Below are 15,092 nucleotides of genomic sequence, written 5' to 3'. Positions count from 1 at the left end.
CGACCTTGCTTCATGCTGCCAGGAATTTGCCCTAACAGTAGTTGACTCCCAACAGAAGAAAATGCCCCCTGGTTGTGACCACATGCTTTCCCCACCCTGACCCTGCCCTTCCCCAATGGGCCTCAAAATTCAGCAAGTCTTACCTTTACACTGAATATCCACTATAGGCTTTGATTACTGTGTTTTATTAGCCAGCTGCAGGACATGTTTGTGTGTATTTATGTACACATGCACACAGAAATACTTCTAAGTGGGCTGTGTTCTATCATCTTTGGTACAGAAATAAAAGCAAATATTTCCATGCATAAATTTTAGTATATTTTTAATAGACACTGGAATAGAAGTCAAAAGTTCTATTTCCAACCTTCCCAACCCAGCTGTAATGGTCCAGGCTGGCAAGAGTTAGAAACTACTGAAGCCCTTTTTTTTGAGACAAGATCTCACTCCGTCATCCAGGCTGGAGTGGAGTGGAGTGGAGTGGAGTGGCACAATCATGGCTCACTGCAGCCTCAACCTCCCATCTCAGCCTCAAGGGATCCTCCCATCTCAGCCTCCCAAGCAGCTGAAACTACAGGCACATGCCACCATGACTAGCTTAATTGTTTTGTGTTTTGCAGAGGCAGAGTTTTGCCAAGTTGCTCCAGCTAGTCTTGAATACCTGGGCTCAAGTGATCCTCCAGCCTCGGCCTCCCACAGTGCTGGGATTACAGGCATGAGCCACCACATCCACCCAGAAACTACTGAAGTTTTATTCCTGGCTTAACTCTTAGGGCAGGCTGGCAACAGTGACCTCTTACACTTCAATATGCTCACCTGTAAAAGTATGGCGAGGCCTTCTTTGCCCAGCTCAGCAGACTGACAATGGGAGCCACAAGAACGTGAATATGAATGAACTTTAAAAAGGGTTACACAACTGTAGCTCATCTGCAGAAAAAAAGGAAAGTTCTTTCTATCCTCCTATATAGTAATATCCAACTATGGGAATAAAAAGGTGACCACATTGTGCAATAAATGGTTAGCAGTCTAGACCAGTGCTGTCCAATAGAAATATAATGGGAACCGGCCGGGCACGGTGGCCACGCCTGTAATCCCAGCCCTTTGGGAGGCCAAGACGGGCGGACCACGAGTTGAGGAGATTGAGACCATCCTGGTTAACATGGTGAAACCCTGTTTCTACTAAAAATACAAAAAATCAGCTGGGAGTGGTGGCGGGTGCCTATAGTCCCAGCTGCTCAGGAGACTGAGGCAGGAGAATGGCATGAACCCAGGAGGCAGAGGTTGCAGTGAGCCGAGATCGCGCCACTGCACTCCAGCCTGAGTGACACAGCGAAACTCCGTCAAAAAAAAAAAAAGAAAGAAAGAGAGAAAGAAAGAAAGAAAGAAAGAAAGAAAGAAAGAAAGAAAGAAAATGGGAACCACATATGTAATTTTAAATTTTTAGTGGTCACATTTAGTATATTTTATTAAATTAATACATCCAAAATATTATCACTTCAACCAAAATTCATATAAAATTATTGATAAAATATTTTGCATTCATTTATTCATACTACATCTTTGAAATCCAGTGAACCTGGTGTGTATTTCACACTCCAATCGCATCTCAATTCAGATTGGCCACATTATGTGAGCCTGGTAGCCACAGCTATGGCACTGGAGAAGGCAGGAGTAGATTTTAGACACAATGTTACGGTGTCACACCTTGGTGGCACAGAGCAGCCTTTTCTCAGTGCCTAGCACAGTGCCTTTTAGTGACTAAATGCCCAATCAATATGCGTGGGATGAGTAAATGTTTGGATATATACTGTGATCACAGAAAATCTGTAGAATAAGAGGAAGAATAAAGGACTTTTTGAAAAAGCATTAGTCTGTGTTGACCTTTTCCTGTTCCCAAAACACAGAAGTCTTGGCTTGCAGACTGCCAAAGGGAAAGCCGCTGCTCATAATGAAATTCCAGGCGTGGCACTGGCTGATGGGGTGAGCCATTCCTTCGCAAGCCACCTTTAACCTGCCTCTCTGTGGACTTGCCTGGCCTCTCAAGTGGCTGCTTCTAAAAGCCCAGGAACACTGCTGAAAACAGATGAGCACGTGTCCCTGGGATCCGTATTCCTGTGAAATCATTTGCATTCTGTTAGGCAAATTTGCATAAAATTGGAGCCAAGAGAGCTTGGCTGGGTTTCCAGGCCGGCACTCTCTCTCCGTGCTGCTATGGCCACCAGTATTTATCACCATTTACCAGGGTGGTCGAGCAAGACAGACCCCCAATTAGAATCGGCACACAAATGGAATCTCTTCCCTATGCTGACATGAAAATCAGTGTCCTCTGGGGTAAATGAGTGAAGGAACTCCGAGCTGTAATCTGGCTGCCGCATCCTTTGTTATGACAAGAGTTTATTTTACACGACTCTGACCTATGGCTTGAAAACACAGCTCAGTTGTGGTTGTAATGATCCAGAACGGCAGACACACCTGAATGCCAAGGAGCTCAGATTCTGGCTCATGGGCCATCTGGGAAACCAAACTCACCACCCTTCATTCCAGAAAGCCAAGGGCTTCGACTCCTAAAGCAAGGTTTACCCTTAAGAGCCTCTCCTCCTTTTAGCTAGCTATGTTGACGGCAAACTCCAGGCAAGGTGCAAATAGCTACCCCTAAATGTACACACTCATCCCTTCCTTTGGGCCAAAGGACAAAAGTCAAATCACAGTGACGCCCAACCTACCCATGGCCAAGGGAACAAGGTAAATTACACAACAGAGAAGGACAAAGGTGGAAGGAAAAATACACAGAAAACAATGCAATGCTATTATATATTTTGTTATTTTTATCTCAACTGCCTATCTCTTTCTAGGACTATTCCCCAGAGAAATTCCATTTTCATTACAAAACTAGTTTCTTATGCCAGGGAAAAGGCTGCGGAGCTGTTATCATTGCCATTGTTATTTCTACTAAGGTCATCTCAGATGGCATGTCTGCGTGAGATAAATGGTTTCCTAAACAGGCTTCTCTGCATCCTGCCACCACTTAGGTTTGCCCCGAGTCATCACTTCTGGGGCCTTGAAAGCAGCAGCTTCCTGGAAGGCTCAAAAGCTGGGCGGCAGCAGAGCATCAGAATTAAGGGCTCCAAGTACTCCAAAACTGCCTGGGTTCAAATTCCAGCCCAGCCACCCAAACAGCTGTAATGAGTCCCCCTCTGCAAGCCTCAGTGTTCTCATCCGCAAGACAAGGATAAAAACAACGCCACCTCCCAGTACTGTTGTAAGAAAGAAATACACGAACAGCGATAGAACGTTTAGAAAGAGTCGGGCAAAGTACAGGCCATGTGAACCTCTGCTTTATCACTGTCGTGAGTATAGCTGGGGTGTCACTTTAACACTTACTAGTACTGCTTGTCATGTGTACCCAGCTGCCTGTCCACTCATTCATTCAATCAATATTATTGAGCATCTATTATGTGCTTGCCTTGCGCTAAGCACTGAGTATTCAGCGATGATCAACTGTGCACAACCTTGTTGACTCTACCTTAGAACACCTTTTCAGGTAGTCCCATCCTGGCAGTTCCTACTGCCCATGCCTCGGGGCAGCTGCCCAGCACCTTCACTTGGGCACCTGACCCCACCTTCCCATCTGGCCTCCTTGCTGCCCTCGCTGCCACCAACACACTGCTTCCAGCAGTGTTTTCATCAACAAAAAAATCCGGCCACATCACTTAGTATCCTGCTAGAAACCTTTACTGGCATTCCACTGCAGGAAAGATCTAATCAAATCCTTAGTGGGGCACATAGAGCCTTGGAGAGTGAGCCTCCACTATCTTCCTGCTTCATCCCCTTCCATTCCATCCCCAACTGCCTCTCTTCTGGTCACTCTGGACTTTTTGCCATCAGGCCCTTCAATTACTCTGCTTATTTGCATATGGTACCCTTTCACATTCTCCAGAGAGGAAGATCTCTTGCTTTTTTGTTTTTTCTTTTTTTTTTTTTTTGAACAAACTCTTACGTATCCTTCAAGCCCAGGCCAAATGGCACCTTCTCTGTGAAACCATCCTTAACTTTCCCAGGAAAAAACTCACTGGACTGTAATAGATCTGTTTGTGTGTGTGTTTCCCCAGGAGACTGTCCCCCCCAAGGCCAGAGATCACGTCCAGAAACCCAGTAGGCACAAAGAATGTGGAACAAACAAATGACCACGTTTTATTGTACAGTGGTTTCAAAATGAAGTCAAGAGGCAGGGTTGAGGCTGCAAAGCAGCTCCTCACAAAAACCACTCTATGCATCCTGCAGCGGGGGACGTGGCTCTTCTAAATATGTGTACAACTTAATTTATGCACAGACAGAATAATTTAGATGCAGTAAGACAGCAAAAACTCCCCCCAGAAATTACATCCCTATCTACTTGAGTCAAGTTCCTACTAATTCTCTACTCTAGAAAGGGAGGTAGGAGATGAAAAAGAATGAAAGAAGTCAGCAAACGCCCCTGAAGGTCTCTTTGCCTATTTAACACACACACACACACACAGACACACACACACACACACACACACACACACACATATATATATATTCACAGAGAAGGTGCCATTTGGCCTGGGCTTGAAGGATATGTAAGAGTTTGTTCAAAAAGAAGAAAAGAAAAAACAAAAAAGAGATCTTGTGCTCTCTCTATATATATATATGTGTGTGTGTGTGTGTGTGTGTGTGTGTGTGAATTTTACTTTGATACTGCTGGGATTCCTCTCTTTCACTACAGTCTGGACTGAATCATTTCACACAAGTAAATTTTTCAGATGACTGAAGCCTAAACTTTTAAAAAATTTTAACCATTTGGAATGGAGATATTTCTGCAACTTACTACCCACTTCCCCTGAACTCTTTGACTCTTTCTACAGAAAATAACTCTGTCTTGATGCCTCAGTGGCATCATTAGGAATCACTAAGATTGTCCTGTGCTACGACCCAGCGAGAACTCCAGGAGCCGTAGAGATCTTTATGACCGCCTGCCCCACACAGAAGAGCCTCAGAGACTCCTGAGCCGGTTTTAAGAGCATTTTTGTCTTCTTCCTTGCTGTCAGACTCTAAAATAATTCTTTGAATAATTTACAGGCCTCCATTACCTCCTCTGTCAGGTCAATTCTAATTTAATATATTTGCTGTTTCTATTGGCTGGGGGGGAGCAGAAACGATAACCAATTTTGTGAGAAAATGGACTTTTAAAAAAGCAAATGGTATGGAATATTATTCAGCCTTAAAAAGGAGTGAAATTCTGACGCATGCCATGACATGGATGAACTATGAAAACATCTTAGATAAAACAAGCTAGACACAAAAGGACAAATATTGTCTGATTCCACTTATGGGAAGAATCAAATTTTTCCTTGAAGAGTCAAATTTATAGAGACAGAAAATAGAATAGTGGCTACCCAGGACTGGGGAGAAAAAGAAACAGGGAGTTACAGTTTAATGGGTAGAGTTTCCATGTGGAATGATGAACGAGTTCTGGAAACAGATGTCAGTAATGGCTTACATAACAATGGTTTATGTAACAAAGCAAATGTGCTGAAGGCCACTGAACTATACATTTAAAATTGGTGGAAAAGGTAAATTTTATGTATATCTTAACTCACACACACACGACATACATACATACATATGCATATTTATACAGATATATTTTTACATGAACTGGTTGAGAAGGGTGGCTGAGCTCTTACAAGCAATGGGTATGAACTTTAGCATATGAACTTCATGACATCCCTCTGCACAGAAAGGGCTGAAATGACTTCCTAGTTCCTAGTTGTGATTCACACTGTCATCAAGAAACAATGATCTCTGAAGGTGCTAATGTATTTTGCAATCATAAAGATCTTTTATTCACAAATTACAGTACTGGTGACAAACAGGCACTCTGAGCTTCTTGGAGAACATTATGAATAATCCCAAAGAGAACTGAGCTCCAGAAGGGGCGGGGCTTTGTCCTTTTCACACGGGAAACCAGTGCGCCTGTCCACGGCACAGAATCCAAATCTACTCTTCCCTTCTCCTGAGATCAAACTCTAGAACTAAGAGGTCACATGTAAAGCTGTTAAAACAACAAAAATACGGACTATCTGAATTCATAAGGATCTTAAGGATATGTAAAAACTACATAAAGCAGTCTTTTACATATTACAATGTTGGGTTATGGCTTATACATGAAATATTTTAGGTGATATTGGACGAATATTTTTAAAGCAGTCTGGTCTATAAAAGAGAGGAGGCCAGGTGCGGTGGCTCACGCCTGTAATCCCAGCGCTTTGAGAGGGAGGCCGAGGCGGGTGGATCATCTGAGGTCAGAAGTTCGAGACCAGACTGGCCAACATGATGAAACCCAGTCTCTACTAAAAAAATATACAAAAAATTAGCCAGCGTGGTGGCAAGCGCCTGTAATCCCAGCTACTCGGGAGGCTGAGGCAGGAGAATCGCTTGAACCCAGGAGGCGGAGGTTGCAGTGAGCCAGGACTGCACCACTGCACTCCAGCCTGGGCAACAAGAGCAAAACTCCTTCTCAAAAAAAAAAAAAAAAGAAAGAAAAAGAGAGAGAGAGAGAGAAAGAGAGAGAGGAAATAGTTGGTGGCTTGTTCAGTTCAACTAACACAGAGCCCAGGGTTTGGGGAGCCTGGTGGCAAACTCTGTCTTGCTTAATGAAAGGTCACTATTGTCCCTCTGCCCGAATAATAATTTCCCTTCCTTTTTGGCTTCCTTATGAAATACCACGAAGCTCTACTCTAAAAAGTCATAACATGTTGTGCCGCCCAGGGAAGATGTTGAATTGAAATTTTTTAATATGTGCTTTATTAAACAAACCACTTAAAACATTATTTTTGTCTTTCTGAAGAGTGACTTATTCTGCACATGAATTCAGAGTGAGTTAAATAGTCAACCTATATGTGTTTCATAACACAAGAGATATATAAATAAATGAGAAAGCAGGGGAGAAAAAAGAGGTTTAGCAAGGATGCAGTAAGAGTTTCCTATCTTGTCAGAATTTCGCGTTTAAGTTTCTTTTAAGAAAGTAGTTTCCTGGCCCATGCTGAAACTCCCTTAGCCCTGCAAATAACACAAGGGCATCCTGTTCAAATGTTATTATGGAAACACTGTGCTGTTCTGGGCCAAATGTATCCAAATTAAACTGAGGGGGATGGAAATAACTCTCCCTTGATACGCCCTGGTTGCTGAAGGTGGGTTTGTTTTTAAGTAGAATAAAATTTACAGCTGAATGTAAAAACAGACACATCCTCTTCTTGTAAACCTGAGTGACATGTCATTCCACCTCTGGACTCGAGAAGAAAAAAAACACTAAGGTCATGCCTAAAATAAAAAGAGTGAAGGGAAAAGGATCACACCAGAGGTACAACCGCAGACTTTCCCCACCTTTTTATTAAGGTATTAGGCAGGTTACAATTTGACAGTGAGATCATTTCTCTGGAACCAGGAAGGCACTGTGGGTTTGTTATTCCAACGCACACTCTGACCCCTCTGAGAGCTTCTGAATCAGGTGTCTGGTCTTGGTAGGAACCAGTGATTAGTATTTATTTTTCAAAGGCTATCTAAACAGACTCTAGGAGTCAAAAGGGAGACAGAAAAAAAAGTTATTTCATTTATTTTTTAACTATGAGAGAACTTAAAATTCCAGGTTGTAGGAAAGATTTCACCTTCTAGTTATTAAAATAAAGATGACTAACTGGCTTCCTAAAGAACCCAAAAGGTCACATGCATAAAGTTGCTCTTTTGTAGTATGTTTCTGTTTAAATTTTTGTTTTAAAAATTTAAGTTCCAGAGGACATGAACATCACTTGGATCGCCTAAATAAAGGATGCTGGTTTTGCCTCCTACCAGGCAAAGTCACTTGACTTTGCAGAACCTCTGTTTCCGCATCTATAAATCCACTTCCTGCCCTCAGGGAGAGGTTATTGAGGTTAAATAATCTCCTATCCCTAAAAGTGTTAAATCCAGGGTCTGGCACATATTGGGGTTCAATAAATATTCATTTCCTTCCTTCCTCCTGACTTTTGGTGACTGAGGCCAATGACCAATGTTGTGATAAATGGAAATGGGGAAATGAGAAGGATGAGTAGGTAAGGAAAAGACTGCTCTAAACATTTTAGCCAAAAATAGTAAAAGTCTCTTTAAGTTTATATTGTCCATGGTAACTCATTTTAAACTGATGTAAGGGCTATATTATACTAACACATTTATTATTTTTAAGGTACAACACTGTTTTCAACTATTAATGAAGAAAAACCCATTAAACCTCCTCTGTGTAAACTGTAGTACTGCTAGAAAAATCTCAAAGACCAAGGAAGAAGTTAATATTGTCCCATCAGCACCCTTACATTGCATTGCCCTGTTTTCACTACTTTGTGGCCCTTATGTTATATTGTTAATTTTTAAGTTGTTTACTTTTCTGACCTCCTCACAATGTGGGATTCACAAGAGATAGGTGAGTTCTTAGCTGTCATGTTTTCTGTTATAGCTCCAGCCCCTAGAACAATGATTGGCCCAGAGTAGGCTCTTTATAATAAACAAATATTTATAAATATTTGTCGATTGAACGAACTCGCAGTAACATGCCCTTTACCACTGTGGAAACCCTACTGATGAAGCCTCCACCATTTTTAACACTGAAAAAACATGTACCAAACATCTTTGGTCACCTAAAAAAAGGAGCTCAATTTTATTTTTTTAATTTTATTTAGTTACTAAAGGAGACAGTGTCTCAGTCAATGCTCTATGAGCAAATTTAAAGACTCTGAAGGACTTTTTCATATTTATTAGTGTTTGTTCTTTTTTTTGTTTCACATCATTTTTAAATTTTTTAAACTTTTAAGTTCAGGGGTACGTGTACAGGTTTGTTACATAGGTAAACTTGTTGGGTTTTGTTATACAGATTATTTCATCCACCCACGTATCAAGCCTAGTACCCATTAGTTATTTTTCCTGCTGGTCCAATGCAGCATTTTCTTGGGAAAAGAAAAAAGAAAGATGGAAGAGCAACATTTACAGGACTACACCTATGGGTACTTCTGATTAAAGCTAATTACAACCTTTGAAAATAATAAATAAGGACTCTGAGGAATTCAAAGAAATAAAGGCAGCAAACAGCATGCTAACATAACACCATTGTTAGTCAGGTGTCAACAAGCAAAAACAATCATACATGTTCATCTAATTCCAATTGGCCCCTGTTGAAAGGGGCTGTTTTACAGGGCCTTCAAGTGTTAGAGACCTTGCACGTCAATCCTACTACTGTCCCTTCAGCTCATGTCCAAGCCCACCTGGCTCACAAGCGCATCCTCACAGGGTCTTGAGCTGATGGTAGGCACCAAATGGAAGCAGCTAGATCCCCCTCTGCTGCAAACATGAGAAACGCTGCAAAGGCTGAATCGAAGAAGGGAAAGTAACTAGAAACAAAAGACTGCATTCCAATTTCCCTGAACATTTTTGATACAGAAAGCAGTAGAGTATACTAGTTTTCAAAATGCAATATATTTCAGTCTCTACTAAGCAATCTTGTGTCCTTAAGAACACATATCCAGAGAAGCAGCACAGGATAAGAAATATCTACAGGATTCCCAACCCAGGGAATGAATATCAGCTCTTCCTGTGCTTATTGGCTCGTACCCACCTTTGTTGGCCAAACTTTCTTCGTTACATGGGCATAAGCAAATAACTAACAGTGTGTGTGTGAGGAAGGTAGGGAGAAGTTGGGATACAATACCTGCCTTGCTTAGGGTTGTTGTGAAGATCAAATGGGTTAACACATATGGAATTTTTTTTTTTATTATTATACTTTAGGTTTTAGGGTACATGTGCACAATGTGCAGGTTTGTTGCATATGTATCCACGTGCCATGTTGGTGTGCTGCACCCATTAACTCGTCATTTAGCATTAGATATATTTCCTAATGCTGTCCCTCCCCCCTCCACCCACAGATATGGAATTTTTTTGGGGGAAACTTTAAAATCCTACATAAAGGCAAGAAACCACTGTCATTTTTTTAACCTGGAAAAAAAATTCTATGAAAACTGCCTTTCATAATTGAATTCTTTCCTCAAATATACTTTTATTAACTGATAGTTAATAAAGATTTATTACACGGTGAATTCTAACAAAAATAGTTTTTAACCAGACAATATTTTTTTAAAGTGAAATAAGAAAAAATATGTATTTGTATAAGGTCAGGTGAGGTGACTCATGCCTGTAATCCCAGTACTTTGGGAGGCTGAGGCAGGAGGATTGCTTGAAGCCAGGAGTTTGTGACCAGCCTGAGCAACAAAGTGAGATCCTGTCTCAAGAAAAGATAAGACAAACATTATCTAGGTGTGGTGGCATGCACCTGTAGTCCCAGCTACTCAGGAGACTGAGGTAGGAGGATCACTTGAGCCCGGGAGTTCGAGGCAGCAGTGAGCCGATATGGTGCCACTGCACTCCAGCCTGGGCAACAGAGCAAGACCTCATCTCCAAAAACAAACAAACAAAAAACCAGAAAAAAGCATTTGTATTTAACCAGAACAATGACCACATTCTTTCCAAATTATATAGAAAGACCAGCAAAGCTGAGGAAGAACTGAGCCATGTTCTAAAGCATTCAGTCAATCATTACCTCTTCCAAAAAATATCTCCACTCTAGTTCTAATCATTGTGCAAAGCTAGCAATTTCTTGCCGTTCCCACTACCATTCCTCTAGGTCAGGCACTTGATCTCTTGCCCGTTTGCTGAAAGAGCCTTCTATCAAGTCACTGATTTCTCCCCCGTCTCATTAACGGTCTGGAGTGGAGTCAGGGTGATGTATCTGAAACAAACTCTTCCAGGGTGGGCCACCTCTAGCATCATCTTTCTGACCCACCCACTTGCACTCTCCACTCCAGCCAGGCTGAACTCTTCAGTTCCCGTAGTCCACCATGTGGCGGCTTGCCTCTGGCCTTTGTTCCCAAAGTTCTGCCTGGGGCCACACTTGGTTCCTCCCACCCACTTCACTACGTTGATTCCTGCTCATCCTTCAGGCTTCAGTCCCCTTCCTGGGAAGACTTCCTTGACTCCAATAAATGCCCCTACTAGTGCTGCATCTCTTCTCATAGCTTTAAACATGCTCTCCTGCAGCTGCTGTTGAATGGTCTTCACTCCCCCAGACCAAGCTTGTCTAACCCATGGCGGGCGGATGGCTTTGAATACAGCCCAACACACATTTGTAAACTTTCTTAAAATATTATGAGTTTCTTTGTGCTTTTTTTTTTTTTCTTTTTAGCTCATCAGCTATCATTCACGTTAGTGTATTTTACGTGTGGCCCAAGACAATTCTTTTTCTTCCAATGTGGCCCAGGGAAGCCAAAAGATTGGATACTCCTGCCCTAGACTATCAGCCATGCCCCTCTTGCTCTCACTTCCCACTTCCCCAGGGCCTGGCTCAATTTTTTTTTTTTAAAGTATGGTATAAATGAATAACTGATCTCTTGTTCTGTCTGCTTTAATCATGTGACTGAGTGCAAAAAAACAATTACCCACTTAAAAACACAGAGATACAAGTGGATCCTTCGCCATAACAAGGAGCCCACTCTTTATCAATATCCTGTCATGCCAAACAGGTAGAGAGGTTTTAAAGAAGAGTCAAGTATCCCAACTCATATTAAATTTCCCCATATTCTCCATATTTTAAAAGCACTGGTTTAGTCACGGGTCATGCCCTTTAAGTATTCTGTACAAAAGGTATTTTCAAATTCCAATGACATGTACTTTCATCGGTTAATTTTTAATTGAGCCAAATATTAAATGTTCACATTAACCAGACAAAGCATTTTTAGCTACTGATTTGCAGTGACAGCTTGTGTTATTCTCACACACAGGCCAAGCATGAAATAGAAAACTAATAACCCCTTAACTGTATTCTCAAAGTATCATTTATGGGAAAGAAAACTACATTCAAAGGAAACTTGTGCAATGGCTGTCATTTTTTTCCCTGAGCCACAAGCTGTTACAAAGCAGGAGAGCTCATTTTCTCACAGATACGGACAAGCTCAAGAATCCCACTGTCACTGGATGTATTCATTAAGAAGGAATCTGGCAGCAGCACAGGGGACAGATACTTTGGAGAACAGGCCAATTATCTGGGTGTCCTTTATAATTTGAAGTTTCTGAATTCACTCATAGATAAGCCGCTTGAAGAGGGCCTGGCAATGGGAACATAATGCGCAGATGGCCACTGAAGAAACAAGAGGGAGGAAGGGAGGCTGGAAGAGAGAAGAGAATTTGCTTGTGGTTTCATTCATGGGGACAAATCTACAAGCTGACACATTCATCTTTTTTAAGAGCCCCTGGAGAAGTATGGTCAAGCGTCACTACAAGTAAACAAATCAAAATCTTTCTCAAACAGATGACAACTGATGAGCAACAATGCTTTGAGTTTGCTTCATGCCAACAGACGAGGGTTCTCAAAATACAAATTCCATCAGTTGTTAAAACCACAGATAGGCTGTGATGCTGGCTTGAACCAGAATAGAGAACTTAGCCAAAAGCTGCCAGGTCAATCGTTTTATGTAAGACATCCCAGGTGGTCTTCTTGTTGAGCAGTGTCTTTAGAAATGAAATCTTAGGTTCTCTCGCCTCTGGGAATGCTGAACTGTACTGACTTCCACCTTCAATTGGCTGCCTGTTTTTATGGAGAAGAACGAGGGGATCATTTATCCTTGTGATTTTTATGCTGCAATTCTTTTTATATTTGAGCTACAACACTGATCAGAGTTAAAATCCACCTTGCTCCCACTGTGAGAACCTTGGGCCAGCCCTGCTTTCTATAATGATAGGGTGATGAATAATCTCAGCCTTCAAAACCTTTTCAGTCTGGGTTAGGCTTGAGATGTGAAACAAAATGAATGAGAGCAACTAGGCATATGTACATAGACTGTGCGTCTACAACCTTTGTATAAATAGATAGAATGTGACAACCGGCAGGCTGGTATCTATATTAGCATTAAGGACCAATAAATGTCAAACGTTTAACATAGAGCAAAATCTAGATTTCTCTTTAGGAATAAATGATACACTTTTTCAATTCAATGAAAAGGATGAAATCAAAACACTTAATAGGTATTTTTCTTCTTTCATTTCTATTAAATATTAATGAACCTGTAGGATAGGACATTTCAGACACAAACACACACAAACACACACTATAATAAAAGAAGTAGGAGAAAATTAGCTGCTTAGGATGAATTGCTCAGAATGCCTCTAACATAATCATTTTATTCATTCATTCAATAAACAATCATTGTGTGTGCCTATTACCTACTATGCCTGGTGCCAGGTTGAATTTAATAGAAAAAATATTTTATTAATAAGGAAGTCTCAATGAGAAAGGACACCTTGATTTTGTAAGACCTAGAGTCACACATAGAGGATACTATTAGGATATTTGGAACAATACTAATTTGACTCAAGTTGAAGTACTCATTAGGTTGGCAAACCGGTAGTGGGAAGCCAAGCTTTGAACAGCAAAGCTGCAAGTTAACCACCTTAACCCAATCCATGCAAGTCTACAGATTACCTTTGGGAAAAGGTGGGTTGCAAACAGCAGTCGCAAATGAAGACAGCATCAGCAATAGCAGTTAGGACCACTTAGGGCAATGAAAGAAGGCAAAAGAGAAACCTACATGATTCGAGGGGAAAGACATATTGTGGTTCAACCTCAATTTTTCTCTTGAGATCCGGATCCTTATGTCTAAGGCTTACCGGGCATTTCCACTTGGATATCCTACTGGAATGTCCAAAATGAAATTCATCACATGTATGCCACAAAGCAGTAACTGTTGTTATCTTTCCTTTCCCTCTGGAAGACAGTATCATTTTTTGAGGCAGCCAGGATGGCATTTGAGTCTTGATTCTTTCCCTCCCTCATTCCTCACATTCAACCTGCTGTCAGTCCTTTGATTCTACACGTGCGGTGTGCCCACATCTGTCCTGTCCTTTCTGTTCCAGGTGCTTCAGACCTCACACCTGGTCTCCCCCGTCCAGCCTCAGTCACTGTCGATCTTCCTCCAATGCACACATCCTGCCTTGTCTGAGAACTTTTGCAATATCCTTTCAACATCCCTGGTACAGTTAGACACAGCCATCCTTCAGTAACCTCAGGGGATTGGCTCTAGGAACCCCCAATGGATACCAAAATCTGAAGATGCTCAAGTCCCTGATATTAAATGAGTAGTACTTGCATATGCACATCATCCTATATACTTTATTTTATTTATTTATTTATTTATTTATTTATTTATTTATTTATTTTTTGAGACAGAGTCTCACTCTGTCCCCTAGGCTGGAGTGCAGTGACACGATCTCGGCTCACTGCAACCTCTGCCTCCCGGGTTCAAGCAATTCTCCTGCCTCAGCCTCCCAAGTAGCTGGGATTACAGGCGCCCACCACCATACCTGGCTAATTTTTCTATTTTTAGTAGAGACAGGGTTTCACCATGTTGGCCAGGCTGGACTTGAACTCCTGACTTCAAGTGATCCACCCACCTTGGGCTCCCAAAGTGCTGGGATTACAGGCCTAAGCCACTGTGCCTGCCCTACCCCATATATTTTTGATCCAAAGTTGGTTGAATCCATGGATGTGGAACCCAAAGATAGGGAGGGCTGTCTATACAAGTTTCACAACTTAGTATGCAGTGGTAAGTTCTCAAAACTATGGACTTATCTCAGGAGAGTTCTCCATGCCCCAGTCAAATCAGACTCTCCACAATTCCCCAAACACACCTCACGCATTCATGCCTACTTTGACGCCTCCAGTTTCCACTACCCGAAAGACCCTCTCCCCGTATCGCCTGCCTGTTCTCTAAAACTTGTCTCAACATTATCTCCGGCATGAAACTCTTCAGATACCACTATAGCTGGGTTGGGCCTCTCTGCCTACTACACATTGTCCAGGATTACAGTGATTTGTATCCTTGTCTTGGTCCCCTACTGATTGGTAAGTTCCTTGAAGGCAAAGGTTATCTTAGACATTTTTTCGCTTAACTAAAACACCTAGCATAGAGCTTTGCATGGAGTAGGGCCTCAATAAATGTTTTTTC

General features: G+C 41.7%; 1 protein-coding gene across 6 annotated transcripts in view; it reads right to left on the bottom strand.

Moving 5' to 3' along the window:
- Nucleotides 1-15,092, bottom strand: part of BCL2 (BCL2 apoptosis regulator) — a 200,981-nt gene that overhangs the window by 176,265 nt on the left and 9,624 nt on the right. The window contains exon 3 of one of the 6 annotated variants that reach the window (XM_063638999.1): nt 1,358-6,073. The exons of 3 other annotated variants lie outside the window; for them this stretch is intronic. In XM_063638999.1, coding sequence (XP_063495069.1) covers nt 6,062-6,073 — 12 coding nt within the window. In that variant the 3' untranslated portion in view covers nt 1,358-6,061. 2 more of the 6 variants (XM_063638937.1, XM_063638975.1) reach the window with 2 other exon arrangements.

Source organism: Symphalangus syndactylus, chromosome 1, assembly GCF_028878055.3.
Source record: "Symphalangus syndactylus isolate Jambi chromosome 1, NHGRI_mSymSyn1-v2.1_pri, whole genome shotgun sequence".
NCBI lineage: Eukaryota > Metazoa > Chordata > Mammalia > Primates > Hylobatidae > Symphalangus > Symphalangus syndactylus.
The sequence above is the reverse complement of the archived record's forward strand: the minus strand, read 5'-3'. Positions and strand labels throughout refer to the sequence as shown.